This window comes from Dreissena polymorpha, chromosome 7 (genome assembly GCF_020536995.1).
Source record: "Dreissena polymorpha isolate Duluth1 chromosome 7, UMN_Dpol_1.0, whole genome shotgun sequence".
NCBI lineage: Eukaryota > Metazoa > Mollusca > Bivalvia > Myida > Dreissenidae > Dreissena > Dreissena polymorpha.
The window spans coordinates 36,355,588-36,378,959 of NC_068361.1; the positions used below are offsets into that span (position 1 = coordinate 36,355,588).

Sequence of the window (23,372 nt, forward strand, 5' to 3'; positions counted from 1 at the left end):
AATTTTTTTGTTTTGTTTTGTTTTTTTTTTACATATGATTATTCATAAATCTCTCATTACATTGTTATTAGTTTAATCCTCATTGTAGACATTATATTTGAATGGTTTAATAATAATGGGAATAAAACAATTATTTGTAACAAATAAATTAACATGCAATAGGAAGCATTCCAGAAACACCCGCGCGCTCGAACGTGCCCTTTTCACAAAATACTGCGCGTCGAAAGTGCCCTTTTGACAAAATACTTCGCGTCGAAAGTGCCCTTTTGACAAAAAAGCCCCCCTGCCCTTTTTTAATCCTAGCTGGAGCACTGACACACATATGTAAGCTTAAACTCTTAAATCTTCCCCGCCCCATACAATAGCTATTACCAGACGATATTTTATGAACACCCATTCAGCCTTGGTCATAAAGTTGAGGGAGGGGGATGGGGGAAGGGTAGAAGTAATGGTTGTGACAAATACATTTTCTACAATTAATATTAAATTTTTGCCTTTTTTATCTTCATGAAATAAAAAGACATATGACCATGCGGCATGGATGCCCTCATATTCCACTTTGTCTCTGCAAAACTCTACTGAAGTCAAAAACAAGCTGACCTTAGGTAGCCAGACTGGTGTTACATGTGACACATCTGCTATATGTTTATTTTATGGGGCATAAAGACAGCTCAACTTTAAATCAGCTTAAATATCAGTACAACTCATAACTCAATTATAAACATAACCATTCATTATAACTTTACAAGACAAACTTTATACCAAGCATATACACAATTTATGAATCTTTCAAATCAAATAATTCATTACTATAAAACTATATTATTGTGCTACATATATTAATACTATATTTTGCAATCCTGAATATCCATAAACGTCAATCAAATAATAATACTTATATATTAATACTATATTTTGCAATCCTGAATATCCATAAACGTCAATCAAATAATAATACTTATATATTAATACTATAATTTGCAATCCTGAATATCCATAAACGTCAATCAAATAATAATACTTATATATTAATACTATATTTTGCAATCCTGAATATCCATAAACGTCAATCAAATAATAATACTTATATATTAATACTATATTTTGCAATCCTGAATATCCATAAACGTCAATCAAATAATAATACTTATATATTAATACTATATTTTGCAATCCTGAATATCCATAAACGTCAATCAAATAATAATACTTATATATTAATACTATATTTTGCAATCCTGAATATCCATAAACGTCAATCAAATAATAATACTTACATAACATATTATCCAACAATTTAACACAAGTTTAATTGTTGATTTATAAACACGACCCAAAGCCGCTGATATTATCTTCAACATTTTCAATAACTTACACCAGGAGGTACTCAGAGTTGTCTGGCCTAATCATGAAATGCTCCCAAGAAGAAATAGTTAGACGTAATCTGTCTGGGCTGCATTTGATTGGGGGAAGGCTCGGTGACAAAGGTTGTGACTTGGATATATGTACATAGTGACAAGACCATGATCTCTATTGCCAGGGGTGTGAATTTGAGGTTAAGTCTGAGGGGAGGAAAATTCTGTATAATGATTTTGACTACGGGAAGCGTGCAGATGACGCAATGACAAACCTTAAAACAGACATAAAACAAGAGATTGCCAAGCAATATGGTCCCCTACCGGTGAAACTCCACCATTGTCAGTAAACAATTTTTTTTTATTAATTTGTTGAATTTTTGACGTAGGAACAAAATGAAATGACGTGCATAATCTCATGATATTGCCATCTATCCATGTTTTAAGTTTCATGAAAAAATATGAAAAACTTATAAAGTTATCGCGTCAGTGTGACGGACTGACTGACAGACAGACTGACAGACAGACGGAGTGCAAACCATAAGTACCCTCTGGTTTCACCGGTTGGGGACAATAAACACCATCTTAAACTTATAAACAAGATTTATATATGAAAACCTTTATAAAATCACATTTAACATATGCAAAGTCACCAGTGTTAATTGTAATCAAAATCAATGTATTTAATATGAGGATAGTTTTAGCTGGACGCGGATTTTTCGGGCCACTTATGAAATACGCACGCGGCATTGGTCGAACCATTTTTTCCAAATTTACGCAATTCTCGGAAATGACCCCGGACAAACCAATCCGCGGAAAAATCACACCCCTGATTGCACATTTTTAAACAGGAAATTAATGATGAAGAAAAAACAATAAGTATCAATAATTTTTATTTGATGGATTTTACGTGAAAGATTTTGTTCACTTTTATCTGAATGTTTTGCTGTGCATATTTTCTGAGATGCCCTTAAATTAAGATATATACAAGGAATTATTTTTTATATCCTCAGATAAACCTAGTCATATTGAATACAGAATAGATCATGTTTCTGTCTAAGTATTTTTTTTCATTTAACTATCATCAAACAATAACCTCTGTGATAAAAAACAACACTTGCTAAACAAGGTCATGAGCACAAATATATGCTGATCTCAAGGGATTCCATAATGCTTTCTCAAGTTATCCAACTTGACTTCCATTTTGTGTGAACACATAAACCTAGTAAGTCTGGTGAAGATCCTAGCTTACATGTATTTCATTTCAGAATAAATGAATGGCAATTATTTATTCTATATCTTCTGGGGTCTTTTGGCTGGTTAATATACTTGGCTTAAACTTGGACACGGAATAAATTCACAAAAGTTTGTTTTCCAATTAGTACATAATTCCTTAAACGCACAACAAGTTGAATTTCTTACTTGTATAGATTAAATGCTATTATTATAAGAATATTGAGTAAAAAAACTACTATAATAAGAATTCGGAGCAAAAAATATATGGACATTTTATAAATAATTGATTGCATTAAAGGTTACAGCATTATGATCATGATACATAAAATTGATACAAACTACATATGGAAAATAATGAACTAATGTCTTAGAAGTCAACTTGCACACAATCCTTTACTACCATACATCAATACATTTGTATTTTATAATAGTGACTGTAAAAAGATGAAATCCAATAGTATGTGTTCAATTATTACATTCACCAATTTACACCAAATGCTTTACATACATAACTTGTTAATTCTCTATAAGTTTAAAATCAATTATGAATCATTATTCATGACACACAAGAAATTTCATCACCAAAGCAAATTGTCACTTCCACTGGCAGATTATTTATGTTTTCTTTTTCATAAAATTTTATTTGATCGTACCTTGGGGTGTAGACAGCCCATGATTCTTATTCCTTTCAATCCTTCCTAATAAAGTTTGAGCTCATGACAAACGATAATATATATAGCAGACAAATCTGACCTTTCACCCATGGATGCAGCTGCATTTGATTGGTGCATATGTTGTGATGTAAAATCACATGATGTATTTAGTATTTTAGGCCTCAACACTGAACTGTAAGTACTAAGGAGTGACTCTGAACAGGAAATATATTGCCCTAAAAGAATTTTTTTCAATAGATGATAATATCCCACTTATAACTGTCAAGTAGCTATTAACCTCTGGAAAGCAAATGGGTCAACATTGAACAGGAAATAAATATGGTACTGTGTCTGGTTTGGATAGATGAAAGAATATCCCACTCACCTACCATCATGTAACCATTGTCCTCATAAAAGCAAAAAGCCAAGTTTATAAGTGTCAGGAGCATGTTTAGCTACACCACCCAAACAAAAGCCCTAGAAAACACAACAGATCATGTTCAGGTTCAAAGTTATGTTGTTACGTAAAATGACACCACTGATTTATTTAGGCCTCAACACTTAATAGCAGTAAGGGGTCACAATTGAAAACAATATAGAGATACCGAAGGATGGCTTCAACAGATGAGAGAACCTCCCATTCAATTACCGTCATGTAACAATATCTGTCATGTACCCATAAGGTCATGAAACAAAAGCTCTCTATGATAAGTGTCAGGAAATGGGCATACCAAACCACAATGGATGATGTTCAGGTTAAAACATTCACTCCATTATGCAAACACACTGTATGGTAAACAAGATGTTTGCACAAAATTATGATAGAGAGAAGACGTCTTTTAACTTTGACTTGTTTCTTGATGAACAAGTCATGAATTCCTTTTAGTCTTAAGGGTCACATAGGTACGCCTTACTTCTTTTGTCAAATGATAATAAACGTCCTAGTATTACAATGTTCTCCAGAAAAAATTGAGTAGCCAGTTATATTTTCAAAGTAGCCGATGACTCAATTATTGCATCATTTCAATTGAATTTTTGGGAAGGAAAAGTAGTCGGCCATTATATTGAATGTAACAGGTGAAATCATCAACTGCTGCAGGTGCTTCCAGAGAACACTGGTATTATTTAATCAAGCAAATTTAGTGCAGGGCTGTGAGTCTGATAAATAGGGCATATTTGATTAAACGTTTGTTTTTATCCTAAGAAATATTTCATGCCATATTGAATTAATGGCTTGAAAATTATTTCTTTAAAGTTTATTTTTTAGTAGAATCAAATACTTGAAATGATGAATTGGGTAATAATACACTCACATTTATTATTGGTTACTGTGCTACTATTTTTAATTATTTTTTTATGGAAAACACTGCTTTAACTTGTGCTTTATGAAACATTTATATCTATTTGGAAATTATTCTAAAACAAAGTGGGCCATAGGATTAAGAGAGCTTTTAAGATGTTTCCGAAACAATTTCTAAGCTGAAGAAATTATCATTGGAATAAATCGCCCGTTCAGTGCAAAAGGTACCATGTGATATTGAAATTAAATGTCACATGGTACCCTTTTGCACTTATTGGGCTAAATGTATTGAGCCTGCAGTCCCATGAACATCAAAAATTCCCCAAATGATGAAAAAGCATCACTGTGAACATTTCATAATCTCTTTTCGCAGATGAAGTTTAACCCATTTATACCTAGCGTCTGGAAAAAAAGGCCTTGGCAAACAGCGTAGACCCAGATGGGACGCCGCATGATGCGGCGTCTCATCAGGGTCTGCGTTGTTTACTTAAAGGAATTTCTGTAAGAAATATTCTAAATATAGAAATAAATATACTATACATCCCTAATTTTGGAAATAAATTGACCCAATTCAGAAGGATGGGAGAGTCCACTAGGCATAAATGGGTTAAATACCACAGCAAAGGCACTCAGTGTTTTAGATACTCAAAGTGCACATGAGTTGAAAGATGATGCGTCAAATCACTAAAAAGGAAGTTAAAACTTATTTTTAATTCGAATTCAAATCCTAAAAACTGGTTGAAAAAGCATCTAATAATATTTGTGAAAATGAGTGCATATTAAATTTCAACATAATTATTTGGTTATACTCTGTGGATGCAACAATTGTGCAATAGTGTTTGGGTTTGTTTCCATGAGTTTTGTGCTGTTTACAGGTTTGAACCCAGATACTGCCAGGCCAATGCATAATCTCAAGACTAATAACCAGAACCCTTTGTGTTGGTTTCACATTCTTATTGCGAAATAACCTTGTGTAAGGCTACAGACTTATAAAGCAACAGGTGTTCTTTGGCAAAGTCCGAATTCCATAATGAGAAACTATAATGATTAACCCTTTACCACTTTAAGATACTTATTTTCACACATTTGCAGTGCCTTAAAAAGTTATATTTAATTTAAGACCTTTCTAACTAGATTAAAGTTTTTAAGACTTCTTCTCCAAACCTTCGATATTGATGAGCAGCAAACAGCATTAAACAAGAAAGACTGCGAGTTACTCGCAGGCTGTTCTGATTTTATGCTGTTAATTGCACATACCGTATTTTACCATGCATAGCGCGCAGTTTTTTACCTTCAAATTTCAAAATAAAAATTCAGTGCGCGTAATACATTGACACAACGCTTTCCTGGTTGCTGAATTGCAAAAAATCCATTTCGTGATCGTAAATCTTCACAATTGCCGCCATTTTTTTATTGCAGAAAACTACACCCTATAATGTTATAGACTGAAGGGGCCGTTGTCGAAACAACAAATAGCGGGAAACGGTAGGAATGAACGGGGTAGTAACAGTTTTGACAAAAATTAAAAGATGAAAAAAATGTCTTTGTTGGTGTTTTCACACTTCTTCATTGATTGTTCATTTAAAAAAATCGAAGTATATCGATCCCCGCGTCGTCGTGGTATTGTTTGTTAAAGTTTTTGTTGTCATAAAAACTCGTCTTATTTGAAATGACGCTAATTATTTCCATCATATTTCTCAACTTCGCTTTTGCTTTATTTTGATAATTTAATCCAAAGTTTAATGTTAGCAATTCCGAAAATTGACACTCTATGTGAATTGACAGTTTGCCGTCATCAAAGGAAAGCCGCTTCCTGTCTGAAGCAATAAAGCGACAAGTTTCTCGCCGACAAAATTGGCTTCCTTTGTCTAGCAATAAACATGCCGAACCAATCCTGTGTTTGTTCCTCAATGGCAATCGTCCAATTAAATAATAGCACATGCAAAGCTCCGCCTTCAAACCTTTTGCAGAGAACGGAGGTGGAGTTTAACTGTTTATTGAGCAAGTGTTTTACGTAAGTTGAATTCCGATTTGCCGAAATTACTCAGCCCTAAGCATTGAAACGACGAATACATTTATCAATGATTTTCTGATCTCTGCATTAATATGCTACCGTGCGAGTATACTACGTAGGTTACAAACCAACAATAGAGATATAGACTCGTTTTATTTTCTTTCAATAGAGACAAACAAATGATATTTGTCTAATTGCTTTACGCTGATAACGCCAACTGTATGGAATTGAGCGTTCGGGTGTATTGTTTGTCTCACCATAAATTAATTAACTAGACGCAGTGAAGGCGCGAAATACCGGGTCAAAATGGATTTAATGGGAGCATCTCTTAATGGGGAAATATTTTAAGTCGATGAAAAATAAAATGGGATCCACGGACGATTTGCGTAAAATTGGACATTGCGATGTTGCGGGTCTGCAGAAGACTATGTCATACGATTTTGTGAGCGGCAGGTAATAAAAATGTTACACTGTTCAAATAAGAGGAATAGGTAATAGTGGTCGAATTTAACACGCAGGGGTCTTGAAAAAACACGCACAGTGCGCAGCAATAAGGACATGTACGGTGTTCTTGAGAGAATAATCTTAAAAATTGTTGAAAATATAGTGCCCTGCAACCCATGCTCCTGATCGTATAAACGCTCCCTACTTTAAAACAAAATATTAAGCGCCCGAAAAACTTAGATTAAATGATTGCGCAATATAAGAACGGCGGCCATTTTCGGCCCAATTTTCAGGTTTTTGGTCTTGAATTCTTTTTTTTCTCCATTTTGGCTTTAAAAAATCGCATGCGCGTTATACATGGGAGCGCGCTATACATGGTAAAATACGGTAGCCATTTTAACTTTGGCTCTGAGTGGGAAAGGGTTAAGTTTTAACAAATCAACGTGTTTGAATAATAATTATGTGTTGTGGTTATTTTACTGATATATAAATATATATATAAATTTCAAAATTGTTGATAATTTTTAAACTTAAAACAGTTATTGGAGAATAACATTAATGATGTTTAAAATTGTCAATATTGAACTTGTTTTTTTCGTAACTACATGCATTTAGCAAAGACAATATTCACAAATGCAAACTCTGGGGAAAAGATCAATTTAAATAGCCACAAAAACAGCATTAATCAACATCTAGCAAGTTGTTATATATTATATTGTGCTGAATATATAAAATGCAATAGTACTAAAATAAGTTTAAGGCATAAAATGAATTTAATTGAATTGAATTATTACATACATGAATTTAAAGTGATTTACTTTTAAATCCTGAGTTATTTTGAGTCTCTGTATGATCAATTAATTTCTTTGACATGTCATATAAATTTGTTCTCAACAAAGGGTCCCAGATATAACTGTGGACTCCTGCATTGGTAAAAATAAAGGAATTAACGCCACTATGACATTTTGTGAGTTGGGCATGAAACTATTTTATCTTCTTGACTTTAATCTCTAGATCACTCAGATATTGTATGTAAACACTCAACCATCTCATTTTGCCCACTTTTTGTTTGCCACTTCAACAAGACTACCACTGAATTTAACCCTTTGCATGCTGGGAAATTTGTCGTCTGCAAAAATGTTTCTGCTAAATTTATAAAATTAGCATTTTCTTTGATTTTTTTTCCAAAGAATACTATCAGAATAGCAAACAGTTTGGATCCTGATGAGACGCCACGTTCTGTGGCGTCTCATCTGGATCCAAACTGTTTGCAAAAGCCTTCAAAATCCGGTTCCAGCGCTCAAAGGGTTAACAGCTTACAACAATGTAATCATGAAGTACTGCGCGCAAGGATACACCTATTCCCCGCCCTGATTATGAACTGGGCCAAAGGGATGATTAACATGATCAAAGAATGGATTCCTTGAGCATTTTAACTCACAATTTAATCGAAATCAACATTTAGATTATAGCTAATTTGAAGTCAAGTCTGGCAATGCACATATTAATTATTAATTTAATTAATTAAAACCTGGCCAGACATAGGACATAAATTACAGTTTGAAGCCACTGACATATGAAATAAAGTTTTTACTTGTTCGCTTGAGAAATCAAGGGTTGAGTTCAAACTGTTTTATCTGTTTAACATTGTTAAGTGAGATTTGACTGTTTCACACTTAACCTGCATTTTTATGCAAAATGTAATCAGTCTAAGAGATATCATTAATTATCTTGATGGCACTTATGATATAGCAAGTTTATAGACAGCATATAGTCCTAGCTTGCTATTTTATTTAACCCTTTACCACTAAGATAGGTATTTTGAAGCATTAATTTTGTAGTCCCATAGAAAGTTAGAGTTAATTAAATACCTTTCTTACTAAATTCAAGTTTTAAAGGCTTCATTTCCTACCCTTAGGTACTGATGAGCAGCAAACAGCATAAAAGTTAAAACCTGAACAGACTGAGAGTTACTCGCAGGCTGTTCTGGTTTTATGCTGAGTGCAAAAGCCATTTTCACTTTGCTTCTTATGGGGGAAAGGGTTCAATTATTTCAATTTTGATAGAGGTATTGGAGTGAAAGTTTGTGTATCCTCCGATTAACGTGTATCGAGCCGTTTAGGAAAGAATTAAAAGAATTTCTGAATTAATGCAAACAATGCAGTATAAAAGATTTATTTATCAAAATGCCCATCAACTTATTATAATTATGATCATTCATGCCCATCTAACCATGATATACCATATATTGTGAAATGGTACGCACAGTTTATCAAGGCTAATCATGGTCACTAAACAACCATGAATTAACACGCGAGAACATGGTAGAACATGGTTAAAGTGATCAAGGTTACCCATGTTTTTTCATGGTATTTCCTTTTTTATCGACTAAAATAAGTAGGTGATTAAAATCCTTTGGTGCCTGATTAACAAAACATGGTCGAACAGGGTAACCTGGCCATGAACTGTCATGGTCAAATAAGTAATTGGACTAGTTCATGGTAAAATGACCATCATTTTAGCCTTTGCAGCACATTTAATGCAAAGTGTATGTAATGTTTTACTGCAAAGAAAAACAATCCTGGTAACTCTATCTTATTATTTTAATTTTCAAATGTATTCTTGGTTGATAAAAGCTTTTTTTTAGGAAAAAATCACCAAATTAATGCAAACACCTCTTAAACAATTAATTGTGGGCTATAGCTTGCTAGATAACATATCCTTGTCATTTAAACAGAAATAACATTTCTATCCAAAAGAGGTTTGGTATTATTTATTTCTCATCATGAATACTTCTAAACAAATTTTTTAAAGAAATGGAACTTTTTTCATGAACTACAAGGCATACTTGGCTTTTTCAAGAAGTAGGAACAGTTTAGCCTACTAAAATGAAAGCTTACAACAGCAGGCCATTATACAATGTACATCTGTTATCCCTTTACCACTTAGATACTATTTTGACGCATTTGTAGTCCCTAAGAAAGTTAAGACCTTTCTTACTAGATTATTGTTGTATGGGCTTCATTTCCACCCCTTATATACTGATGAGCAGCAAACAGCATAAAACCTTAACAGACTGCAAGTTACTCGCAGGCTGTCCTGGTTTTATGTTGTTTGCACATAGCAATTTTCACTTTGCTTCTGAGTGGGAAAGGGTTCATGAAACGGTATTATGATGGTATCTCCCATTTTGTTGTGTACTTCGGAGTATTTGTTGTGTAGTTCGAAGTAAGACGCAATTCTTATTACTTATTGCCTAAGTGTAATGCAATTAACAACAAAGGCATCAACAATTTAAGTCCACTTAAATATCCTTTTCAATGTCTTTATCAAATGTTTGTTTGCCAAATGTATAGCAAATACATGAGGTGTATAATTCAATAAAAAAGATGCACACAAATCCTAGAATTTTTCATTTAAATGTATTATGTTGACTTAAAAAGACATTCTTGCAATACAAACAAGCAAATTCGTTGAATTGATATCCCACGCCAATATGCTTCTGGACACAAAAGTGTTATATTTGACACTCAAAAAAGCATTTTATCAAGATATAAAGGGCCATAACTCTGTTATTAACTGATGGTGTACAATGCCATTTGGCGTGCATCATCCTCTTATCCATATACATACTCATACCAAGTTTCAATGAAATCCACCAAAGCACTTCCAAGATAAAGCTTCGGACACAAAAGAGCCTGACGGACGGACGGAAAGACGGACAACGCCAAAACAATATCCCTCCGCCTATGGCGGCGGATAACAATTAGGACAGGTAACTCCCATATGTGAGGCCTCATAACTGTAATAAACCACTCTGGACTTAACTGCTCTCTGAATCTGGGCTAACTTACATAAATTTTGCTTGCTTTTTGTATCATAAAGCTGATGCAATTCTACATGAATCTGTTAGTAAATACATTCAGTGAGTTCATGCCTGCCAAGTCAATAAAGTGTTTTTTTCACCAGTTTGGGAATGGGGCCAGGTCACTTTGGATTGGGAAAAATTAATTTGTTCAGACTAAAATTTGGAAATTAGTGTTGTTATTTTGTTGCTAACAAATACTTTAAAATTGCGAATAAAAGTGTATTCAATATTATATTAATGTTCATTTTATAGAGCTGGATAAGATAATTATAAACTCAATATTGAGATTAATTTAAAATAATGATTTGTTGGAGACCTTCAATTTGGAATTTTAAGGTCCCAATTTAGAAAATTAGATACCTTTGTTCAATTGGAAATGGATCCCTTTAATGGCCCCAAATTTCAACAAAACACACACTCCTTAATGGAGCTATACACAAGCTACACATGTTATTTCAGACTAGCTATGCAATAATATCCGCTAGTTGCAAGACACTAATAAGTCAAATGGAGACTGATCCATATCTAATTGTATTCACAGCTGGTTAGTTTGATGCATTAAAAGTTCAGTGCTCCAGCTAGGCCTAAATTGAAGGGCGCCCGCCTTGCCCTTCTGAACCTCCGCCCTGCCCTTCCTAGGGCCCCCCCCCTGCCCTTAAAAAAAAAAAAAAAAAAAAAAATTACATATGATAATTAATAAATCTCTTATTACATTGTTTTTCATTTATTCCTCATTGTAGACATTATATTTAAATGGTTTAATAATGGTTTAATAATAATGGGAATGCTATGTTCTAACAATTATTAAATACATATAAATTAACATGCAACAGAAAGCATTCCTGAAATGCCCGCGTGCTCGAAAGTGCCCTTTTGACAAAATACTGCGCGTCGAAAGTACCCTTTAGACAAAAAAGCCCCCCCTGCCCTTCTCAAATCCTAGCTGGAGCACTGTTAAAAGACATCTGATACACTTTGACAAATGATAAAGATTTGTGGGACTTTGTAATACTTTGCTGACTTTGTGAACTTTAAAATTGTTTAAGAGTTTATTAGCAAGATGATATTACATGCCTTCTGCCTTTTAGATGAAATTACATGCCTTTGAAAACATTTTTTACTACCTGTGGTGAAAGATACTTCTATTATCCCTTGCCCTGACTATTTAGTGCTTTATGCTTTTAAGCTGGTTATCAAACAATTTAGTGATTAAATTCCAATCAACAATATTAAGAAGTTTTATGATGATGGGATTTAAATTATTTGATTTCATGTTAATTTGACATTTTTTTATCATTCAAGGGCAAATCAACAGAATTAAGTGCTTCATGCAATAAAGACAACCAAAAAAATAGATCCACATCAGATACAAAGGTACAAAGATAACAACTAATACTGCCACCTCAGAGGGTTTTATCAGGAGTTTATTTCAAATTCAATATTGACTTTGCATTCTTACTAAAAGTGTGTGAGTCACTCTCTACGTGTTGTTAAAAGCTGTAATAGTCTAATAAACATCAATTATTAGGAGTTTATCATTTAACAAATTGCCTGGCTCTGGGAAAACAGGGTTTATGCCTGTGCATAAATTGCTGTCCCAGATTAGACTGCGCAGCCTTCACAGGCTAAATAGGGACGACACTTTCCACTTTTATGGAATTTTTTGTTTAAAGGAAGTCTCTTCTTAGTGAAATTCCAGTTAAAGCAGAATTATATATTTACCAACTAGTTAACAAAATTTCAATTGATGATTTATAAAATGAACACGGAACAGCTGATATTTTCATTCAACAACTAACACCAGTAAGTACTCAGTGCAGTCTGGCCTGCTGATAAAATGCTCCCGAAAAGAAAGTTACACCTTCTGGGCATTATTTGCTTTGCCTGGGATGTGGCTTCATGTGATTGGGGATTGATAGTGGTGAACAAACATTGGGACTATGGAAACATGGCAAAAGACTGTAGTTATTTAACTTGCCACACTGTCTTTACTAAAAGGAGAAATTGATAGTGCATGGCAATTCTGCATGTGCAAAATAATTACTAGGGGTTTTACTGTTAACCCATTCACCATTAGAAGCAAAATGAAAATGGCTTTTGCAACAAGCATAAACCCAGAACAGCCTGGGAGTAACTCACAGTCTGTTCAGGTTTTGTGCTGTTTGCTGCTCATCAGTATTTTAAGGTTGGAAATAAAGCCTTCTAACTTGATGCTAGTTAATAAGATTTTACATTTAATAAGATTTTCTAAGGGAATACAAATACATCAAAGTGTGTTTATAAGGGTTAAAGGGTTAAAAAGAAATACATTCCACTCATGTTCTTAAGTTACAACTTATTACTTCTTGAATGCTTTGAACATGTATGAGTACATGCTTACTGGACAGAGGGTTATAAAGCTGGGAGTTGGACTTTTGCTACTACATGTAGGTTTCAGTTTCCCTTTGATCAAACTGGTTGATCTCTTCATTGCAGGTAAAGCAAGTCAATCTAAAGTTCAAGTTTTATAACACTTAACTGTTCTTTGTTAAGGTTTTTCAATAATAAATTATGTTTTTCATGACATTTTATACATGAACTGATTAACTGTAGGGATTAACTTTTTCATACTTTTTAATATTGCAATATCGGCTATTTATTCAGAATGACCATCATGCGATCCCCGCAACAAAGGTTTGAAAACATTGTGACCCAATGAAGACTGTACCTTTGCATTAAAAATGGACAGAATATTTAAAGTAAAATACTGAATTGAGAAAAAAATACATCTATTATTTTTATCAAAGAACAAGATTAATTAAGACCTGAAAAGTTCTTCAAAATATCTCTTTTCAACTTTGATTTTACAACGTTAAAGATAACAGTGTTATAAAGTAATAAATACACTCATTAATGCAGAGCTCCAGATAAGCATCGTTTTATCGTTATTATGATTTGTTTTTAAAGAAAAACAAAAGAAAATCAAAATCCATCATATCAAAACGAATTGAGACAGACGGATCCGAATTATGACTGGCCGTTTGATCGTATGGAATTTCCGAGTTCTGTGCTGTGAAAATAAAATGATAACGAGATATCCGATACCGGATTGGTAAATAAGTTGATTGTAACCAATAATATTCGCATTTCCGTTTCCGCTCTTCTGTTTACAACATTAAACATGGCGGCTGCAAAGCGTGGACGAGTTCAAAAGAAACTTAATTCTGCGACAGCGCCAAGTATACATAGTTTCATTTTGAGGCGAGAACAAAGTCCAAAGTCTATTGTTGGCAGTCTATTATCTTATATAGTGTTAAAAGCGGTTGATGAGGTGGAATCGACGATCTTCAAACCCAAACATTGCGGTATCACTAAAAAACAGATCTCGGCATGGAAAAATGACTTTCCCTGGTTAAATATTGAAGGCTTGGATGCCGATATTCATTTGAAATGTTCTTCTTGTATTAAACACAATGTGGCGTCTGTCTGGACGAGAGAGGGTTTTTTAATCCAGAAAGGGACCGGTATGCACACAGTAGCTCATGCAAAGGTCAATGGAGTTAAAAGTTTAGTTTGTTATTATATATTTTTTATTGTAAGAAAAAAAAACTATTTGAAAATGATGAATTTGGGAAAAAAACTAATTGCGAAAAAAAACTTGTAGAGAAAACTAATTGACCCAAAACCTTATCTGGAGCTCTGCATTAATGCACCAAGTTTACTCTGTTACAACATGGTTTTCAACATGCTTTAGTGTTGTTGTTTTTCTTAAAATAAAAAATTAAACATGAGGGCCTGAAAGGCCCAAAGTAACTTACCTGAGATACAAAGGAACTGACCTGTTCTGTGCAGCCGAAGTTATCAATAAAACAAAAAAGTTCTAACCAAGTTTTAACAAGATTGAACTATAAATGTAACTTTTAGAGTGTTAACAAGGTTTAACTATAGTCCTACAAGGAAAAGAGCCCCACCCTCTTGCGGCTATATTTTTAACCGACCTGAACCATTTTCAAACTTGTCCAAGATATCATTTGAACAAATCTTCTGACTTAGTTTCATGAAGATAAGACAATAAATGTTACCTCTAGATTGTTTACAGGATTTTACTACAGCCATATTAGGAAACAAGATGTCTTTGTGAAACACAATGTCCCCCTATATGATGTTTGACCTTGAAGGATGACCTTGACCCCTATATGATGTTTGACCTTGAAGGATGACCTTGACCCTTCACCACTCAAAATGTGCAGCTCCATGAGATACACATGCATTTCAAATATAAAATTGCTAGCTTCAATATTGCAGAAGTGACATTACATGAGCAATTTTGACCCATATATTTGACCTTGAAGGATGACCTTGACCTTGACCTTTCACCACTCAAAATGTGCAGCTCCATGAGATACACATGCATGCCAAATATCAAGTTGCTACATGTATCTTCAATATTGCAAAAGTAATAATAAAATAAGCGATTTGGGCCACATATATTTGACCTCTGACCTTGAAGGATGACCTTGACCTTTCACCACTCAAAATGTGCAGCTCCATGAGATACACATGCATGCCAAATATCAAGTTGCTATCTTCAATATTGCAAAAGTACTCATAAAATGAGCGATTTTGGACACACATATATTTGACATCTGACCTTGAAGGATGACCTTGACCTTTCACCACTCAAAATGTGCAGCTCCAGGAGATACACATGCATGCCAAATATCAAGTTGCTATCTTAAATATTGAAATACTGCAAAAGTGTACATTAAATGAGCGATTTTGACCCATATATTTGACCTTTGACCTTGAAGGATGACCTTGACCTTGACCTTTCACCACTCAAAATGTGCAGCTCCATGAGATACATATGCATGCAAAATATCAAGTTGCTATGTTCAATATTGCAAAAGTTATTGCAAATGTTAAAGTTGGCGCAAACCAACCAACCAACCAACCAACAGACCAACCAACAGACCAACAGACAGGGCAAAAACAATATGTCCCCCACTACTATAGTGGGGGACATAAAAAGCCCCACCCCCTGGTGGCCATGTTTTTGTAACCAACCAGACCCTTTTTTGACCTCGTCCAAGATATCATTGGGACGAATTTTCTGACCAAGTTTCATGAAGATCGAAACATAAATGTGGCCTATAGAGTGTTAACAAGGCAAACATTGACGCTGCACAACTGACAAAAGGAGATTACAATAGCTCACAATGAGCACATTGTGTTCAGGTGAGCTAAAAACAATTATAAATATGACTTACCTCATATTCCTTGAACTTTCCATTCCATTTACAGTCTTTGTTGATACAATGTACTTTCATGCGGTTGATCTCGCGCTTTATAGCATTGTCAGGAAAAATCTGTAAGACAACAAAACGCTGTTGTCATGTAGGTAAAATGAAACAGACTGGGAACTTTGTGCCAGGAAGTATCAATGTAGAACTCAGAATGAGTTACTATTAAAAGTATGTGAATTGTATATATATATTTTTTTTTACTTTCAAAGGGGCAATAAAGGGATGGAATAAACTGTTTTTATTTTGTAAGACACAGCTTTTATATGGTCTGAGACAGTATTGGAACAATTCTCACTTATCACAATAAATCATATTAAGAAACAAGTAACCCCTAGGGAGAGACCAGTTTTGATCCCATGGAAATGATTTGCACAAACTTTGTAGAGGGCCAACATACAATGTTACAAACCAAATATCAAGCCCCTTACAATTGGGGTTCAGAGAATGAGAATGAGTGCCCAGATATTGAAATTTAGTTAATTAACACAGTGCTTGTTGTTGCTTCCATATTTCACAACACTGGTTTGAAACTACCAACGTAACTCACATATTAAACAACACATGCTTGCTAAAATCTGGATCATAGAAAAGATGTGATGTTATTGGTCTATACAGCATAAGAACAATGGCCAGGGCTCGAAATTAACACTCGCACACTCGCAAGATGCGAGTGAAAAATACCAAATGCGAGTTTAGTTTAAAGCCACTAGTATTTTTTTGCCAGTAAAGAAATAGTGAGAAAAAAAAAGTAATATTGCTAAATGCGCTCGACGTCGCGAAGGCCAATCGTAGGTCAAATTATAGAACGTCCAAATACCTGTATGCGGAAGTGCGCACCTTGTATGTAGCTGGTATACTTATAGTACAGATACGCGGATTGTTTTGGTACGAAGATAGTGAAGCAGTCGACTAATTCACACGTGTTCATTGAACTTGAACAGACAAGGCGTCAAGCGAAAAGTAACTAGTTTCTTTTTGCCCACAGACAGAAATAACAATACGAAAGATAAAGCAAGTTAACCGTTTAGTCAGAAAAAAAACGGAAATTAAATTATGTTTCCAGCTAAATTTGCGATAATGTTTTTGATTTTGCGAGTTGGTATTAAAGCTGCTCGCAATGTTTTGCAAGTAGAAAAAAAAGTTAAATTCGAGCCCTGCAATGGCAGCAAGCTTTGATGTATACAGTTAACTATGATGAGTTAGTACGACAACATTCAAGTTTTACGTCTGCTGAATAATGAATAATAAATATTGTATTTGAAATTTGACTTCTGTCTTGAAGTCAAAATATATAGTGCAGTGCTCCAGCTGGGATTTGAAAAGGGCAGGGGGGGGCTTTTTTGTCAAAAAGACACTTTCGAGCGCGTTGGCGTTTCTGGAATGCTTCCTGTCACATGTTTATTTATATGTTATTAGGGGTTCAGGGGGGAGGTTCGGAAGGGCAGGGGGAGGTTCGGAAGGACAGGGGGGCCCTAGGAAGGGCAGGGGGGAGGTTCGGAAGGGCAGGGCGGGGCGCCCTTCAATCTAGGCCTAGCTTGAGCACTGTATTGGAGCTGTTGTAAGGAGCATAAAAAAAGCATGGGCGACTTTTTTTTCGCAGTAAAAGTTTTTCTCTGCTGCTCATCATATTTCACAGGTGTTCAGGTTAGTTTGATGCAGATTCTCATTCAGAAATTTGTGTCAATTGGTAGGTTGCTAACATGTGTGTAATTGTTTCCTTGTGATTTCAAAACTGTGTTTAAGCACAAAATACATGTGTCTTACTGAATTTTAGGATTCCAACATTTGCTACTCTAACTTCAATATTTGTTATGTTTATCAATATTATTAAAATCCTTTAACCCTTCCACCTATAAGAAGCATAGTGAAAATGACTTTGTGCAAACAGCATAAAACCAGAACAACCTACGAGTAACTCACAGTCTGTTTCAGGTTTTATGCTGTTTGTTACTCACCAGTATCTAAGATTTGGAAATGAAGCCTTTAAAACTTGAATCTAGTAAGAAAGGCCTTTAATTAAATTTAACTTTCTAAAGGACTACAAATGCGTAAAAATACGTATCTAAGTGTTAAAGGGTTAAGTATTAACCTGAAAAAGTGCACAATATAGAGCCATTTGTTCATGTGTATTTATCTTCTTCTCACTATGCAAAAAGACACACTTTCCAGTTCAAGTCATGAAATGATAATTTTAAGTGTATACAAATATATTTAGTTTAACAACAATTAACCTTAAATTTGTCATTCAAGTCATAAAATGCCGTGCTCTGTGAAAAGGGAGTTTAATGCATGTGCGTAAAGTGTCGTCCCAGATTAGCCTGTGCAGTCTGCCCAGGCTAATCAGGGACGACACTTTCCACAAAAACTTGATTTTTGAGAAGAGACTTTCTTCAAACTAAGAATATCATAAAAGCGGAAAGTGTCGTCCCTGATTAGCCTGTGCGGACTGCAGAGGCTTGTCTGAAACAACACTTTACGCACATGCATTAAACCCCCTTTTCACAGAGCATGGCTCAAATTTTTTAGTTTAAGGTAAATTTACCTGAAATTTGTCATTTTATGTCAGTTTGATAACGCAAATATATGATTGCAAATAAATTAAAATGCTAATTTTTGATTGAACATGGGAATTTCATGACAAAAAAATATTGATGTTATATCATTACCTCTGCTTTACTGATAACACTCCTCTGAGTGCTGTCATCTTCATCCATACAATTTGGTCTAGGACACTCTTTTTGTTCTGCCCCATCTCTGAAACATTTACGATTACAATCAGTGATTTAAATTCAGGTACTAATAGATATCCTTCTTTTTATGCAAGAAAGTTATTTGTTGGTTTATTTTCTTTTTTATGCAAGAAAATGTGATTGATGATCTAGATTTTTTTTCCTAGTACATCCCAACAATTGCACCCAGGGCAATACTTGCAGATTTACGAGGCTTGATATCAGTTTGACAGGCGTAATTGTCCATGAGCGTTTTTTAAAAGAATTGGGCCGTGCTCTGTGAAAAAGGGGTTTAATGCAGTGAGTTAAGTGTTGTCCCAGATAAGCCTGTGCAGTCGGCACAGGCTAATCAGGGACGACACTTTCCACTTTTATTATATTTTTCATTTAAAGAAAGTATTTTCTTAGCAAAAATCCAGTTTAGGTGGAAAATGTCCTCCCTGATTAGCCTCTGCGAACTGCACAGGCTAATCTGGGACTACGTACTCTTTACGCACATGCATTAAAGCCCCTTTTCACAGAGTGCAGCTCAATTTTATTGTGCGTTCCGCGGTGTTTATTACTTAAGACTAGTCGGTAAATGCAGACAATTTCCGTTCTTATCAGGACACCGCCGCGCGACATCGCGGTAGCAGTGTGCTACTGTGCATGCCAAAAAATAAAAACATTGTAATTAAAAATTGTTTAAATACTGTGGCTTATAAAAATAAAGACAATTGTTTAACAAATTAATATATGTTTTTATTCACAGGTACGTCTACAATATGAATGAATATACGACACTTAAAGCGTTTTGACAAATTAATATTTAATTCATAACACATACAACACAAGAATAAATGTTCCGTTAAATTTCCAAATGAGAATAATAGTTTGTAACCCGAAACACGCTTCCGATTTTTAATGTTAACACGACGCTTACAAATGCTTCAAATATACAGTCATCATGTATATTTCCCGACAAAAGCGCGCGAAAATTATGCTGCAATGTACAAGTTCAAGGTTTATGCCTCAGGAAAGTGTGCGTGTATTGATTTTTTATACAAACTTTGTAGCGAAGAGAACACTGAATTCTGTTGACTTCGGTTAAAAGGTTCTTTGGTATTTTTTAACACAATTACATCGCGAATAATTTGATATTTCCTCCAAATTAATTTAAATTCAAACACGCTGTATCTTCATCGTTATGGTATTTTAGTAGAGTAATTATTGAAACTCTTGTTGTACTGTATACTGATTTAAGAGAACATCTGGACGGAACTGGATTAAGTGTTTGGCGTTATGAAAACACGCAAAGCTTGTCTACTGACCTATTGTGTAGACTGATGTCTCTGGTGTTTTGACAAAAGGGAGTAACATGTGTGAATGTCATTCTGCCGATTTGGTCCATAATTGACCACTCGCCAGCTGTCAATCAAACTCACGAAATAATCAATTAGATTTCGTTTATTGCGGCCACATGGTCCGACAAACAAAGACTGTCGGAGTAATGGATAAAGCGTTTTATGAAAACACAACTTAGCGGGCGTAGCGATCTCGTATTTTGAGACTGGTCAAAATGATAATTACCGGTAATACATTGTTTTGAGTGTCATTATTTTATATACATATGTACTGGTAATGAATGTTATTTTATTTGAAAATCAGGAAGTCAAACAAAGTTAAATTGATCGTTATCTCATTAAACACGGAGTTTCCTCCGCGTTGCCCAACGCCAAGGACCGCCGCGTCGGCTTATCAATTTGCCGATCGTTAACCTCGGCGGCACCAATCATGCAAACTCCGCGAATCGCGGGACATTCTTAATCTACCTCCGTGGGTGTGTCCGCCGAGCAGCGAGGGAAACTGGGGAAAACGTGTCGGCTAAAACACGGTATTGGTGCTGATTTGCATTTTTTTATGTTATATCCATGGCTAAGAAAAAATATACAAGATAGGAATTAATTCTAAAGGTCCACTACACTGGCAATTTTATACCCATCTTACTTTCCTGAAAATTTCAAGAGGCTAGTGCTACACATTCTTGAGATATATCTTGATACATGCTCTAAAAATGGCCTTTTTTTAGCGTTATGCAGTCTCACTTGAAAAAATCTATTGATTTAAATGAGAAATGCTCTTGATATCAGCAACAAATGATGCAAACATTGGTATAATCTTACACAGACTTGTATCCGGTACGATTTGCTGCTTGAATTAATGAAATAGGTAAAATATTATGGATTTTATAAGTAAAATACTACCAGCAGGGATTTTGTTTCAACACTAAAATTCAAACATATACTTATTGTTATACTCCAATTATTTGTACAAAATTTCAGTAAATTAAACTTGTATTAACATAAACAAGAGTGCCAAACTGTCACAAGATACGCCCGTTCGAAGGTTTTGGACACCATGCTCAATGCTTGAAAGTGTCCTCAAGACCTAGTTATTGACCCGGCATGACCCATATTTGAACTTGACCTAGATATCACTTAGATGTAACATCTGACTAAATTTGGTGAAGATCAGATGAAAACTACTTCAATTAAAGAGCGGACAACATGCTTAATGCTTGAAATGCACTATGTGACCTCGTTTTTGACCCGGCATGACCCATGTTCGAACTTGACCTACATATCATCTAGACACAACTTCTGACCAAATTAGGTGAAGATCAGATGAAAACTACTTCAATTAGAGAGCGGACACCATGCTAAATGCTTGAAATGCACTAAGTAACCTCGTGACCTAGTTTTTGACCCGGCATGACCCATATTTGAACTTGACCTACATATCATCTAGACACAACTTCTGACCAAATTTGGTGAAGATCGGATGAATACAATTTGAATTAGAGTCCGGACAAAGTGGCGCCGTTGAAAATGCACTAATTGACCCTATGACCTAGTTTTTGACCCGGCATGACCCATATTCGAACTTGGCCTATATATCAACTAGATGCAACTGCTGACCAAGTTTGGTGAAGATCGGATGAATACAATTTGAAATAGAGTCCGGACAAAGTGGCCCCTTTGAAAATGCACTTATTGACCCTATGACCTAGTTTTTGACCCGGCATGACCCATATTCGAACTTGGCCTAGATATCAACTAGATGCAACTGCTGACCAAGTTTGGTGAAGATCGGATGAATACAATTTGAAATAGAGTCCGGACAAAGTGGCCCCTTTGAAAATGCACTTATTGACCCTATGACCTAGTTTTTGACCCGGCATGACCCATATTCGAACTTGGCCTAGATATCAACTAGATGCAACTGCTGACCAAGTTTGGTGAAGATCGGATGAATACAATTTGAATTAGAGTCCGGACAAAGTGATGCCTTCCGCCCGCCGCCCGCCCGCCGCCAAGGGGTTTCACATAATACGTCCCGTATTTTATACGGGCGTATAAAAATTCAGTTATGTATTAGGATAAGAACAAAACCCATTCAAACTACTAGATAAGCCGGGGTTTTAGCAATAATGATAGTTCATTGATAAATCTTTTTATTTAAAATTCTGTAGTGTCTGTAACCATTGAAAGTTTTATGTGGCAATAGTTTAGAAGTTTTTCCATGCAAAATTATAAATACTACATTTGCTAATGTGTATTCATGTCATGTCTAAGTTGGCTGAAATTTGCCTTGCTAAAATATCATCATTATTGAAAAAATACTACTTAGAAAAAGTTACAGACACTACAAAAATGTGTAAAAAATGAAGGAAAAAAATCCCTGTTCTATTTCTCATAAATATTTTGTTTTACTCATGAGAAAGTTCCATCTTTTATGTTGAAATGTTACATCATACATTGTGCAATAGATTAATGTGCAAAAAAAGGTAATGCAAGACCTCTTGGGATGAAATATTGTAAGCATTCTTGTGGAATTATTTTATGAACAATTTATTTAGGAACAATATAACCTGATTTTCTTTTTCTAAAATGATTTATCTAAATATGTCTGTGTTCTTTACGATGATACAACCCTTTAATATGGAGAGAAGACAAGAACAAACCTCTTGTAATGACTCAGGTATGTATCTACCAATTTGATTATGCTACGCTAAAATTCGTAGTGTCTGTAACCACTAACTTCCTTCTGTAAGCCTTAAACCTTTTTTGTTATATGTGAGTAAGATGAAACAAAATTGTATTTTGTATTACATTGCTGATGTCTAAGGTGCATTATTTAGACATTTTCTGTCTGAAATTTGAAATATTTATCATAATAATGTAAATAAATTGTCTTCATAGTGTAGCTTTCTATAAACCGGCATTTTTTAAATTATATCCTAGAGTATGCAATTGGAAACATAGTTTTTTGCATTAAATATCATGAGAACAGTAAATCCAAACAAAACCATTTGAGAATTTACTGAGATCAGACACAATATCAAACAGTTTGTTTTGATGGTCATATGGTTACAGACTCTACAATGCCTACACATTTAACTTATTATTGTTCATGCTATCAAAGAGCATATGAAATCATTTTTAAAGC

General features: G+C 34.7%; 2 protein-coding genes across 8 annotated transcripts in view; both read right to left on the reverse strand.

Moving 5' to 3' along the window:
- The window catches only part of LOC127840070 (protoporphyrinogen oxidase-like), a 190,672-nt gene that overhangs the window by 107,865 nt on the left and 59,435 nt on the right, over window positions 1-23,372 (reverse strand). The gene's annotated exons all lie outside the window — the stretch shown is intronic.
- LOC127840069 (TNF receptor-associated factor 2-like) overlaps window positions 1-23,372 on the reverse strand; it is a 56,036-nt gene that overhangs the window by 18,656 nt on the left and 14,008 nt on the right. For 3 of the 4 annotated variants that reach the window (XR_008030382.1, XM_052368465.1, XM_052368464.1), the window contains exons 3-4: window positions 18,822-18,909; window positions 16,120-16,218 (exon numbers count right to left, since the gene is read on the reverse strand). Coding sequence is in view for 3 of the 4 variants with exons in the window: in XM_052368465.1 (XP_052224425.1) it covers window positions 16,120-16,218; window positions 18,822-18,909 (187 nt within the window). In the remaining variant the exon portion in view is untranslated. Of the gene's footprint in view, window positions 1-1,277; window positions 1,373-16,119; window positions 16,219-18,821; window positions 18,910-23,372 lie in introns of those variants that run through there. The other variant, XM_052368466.1, reaches the window with a different exon arrangement.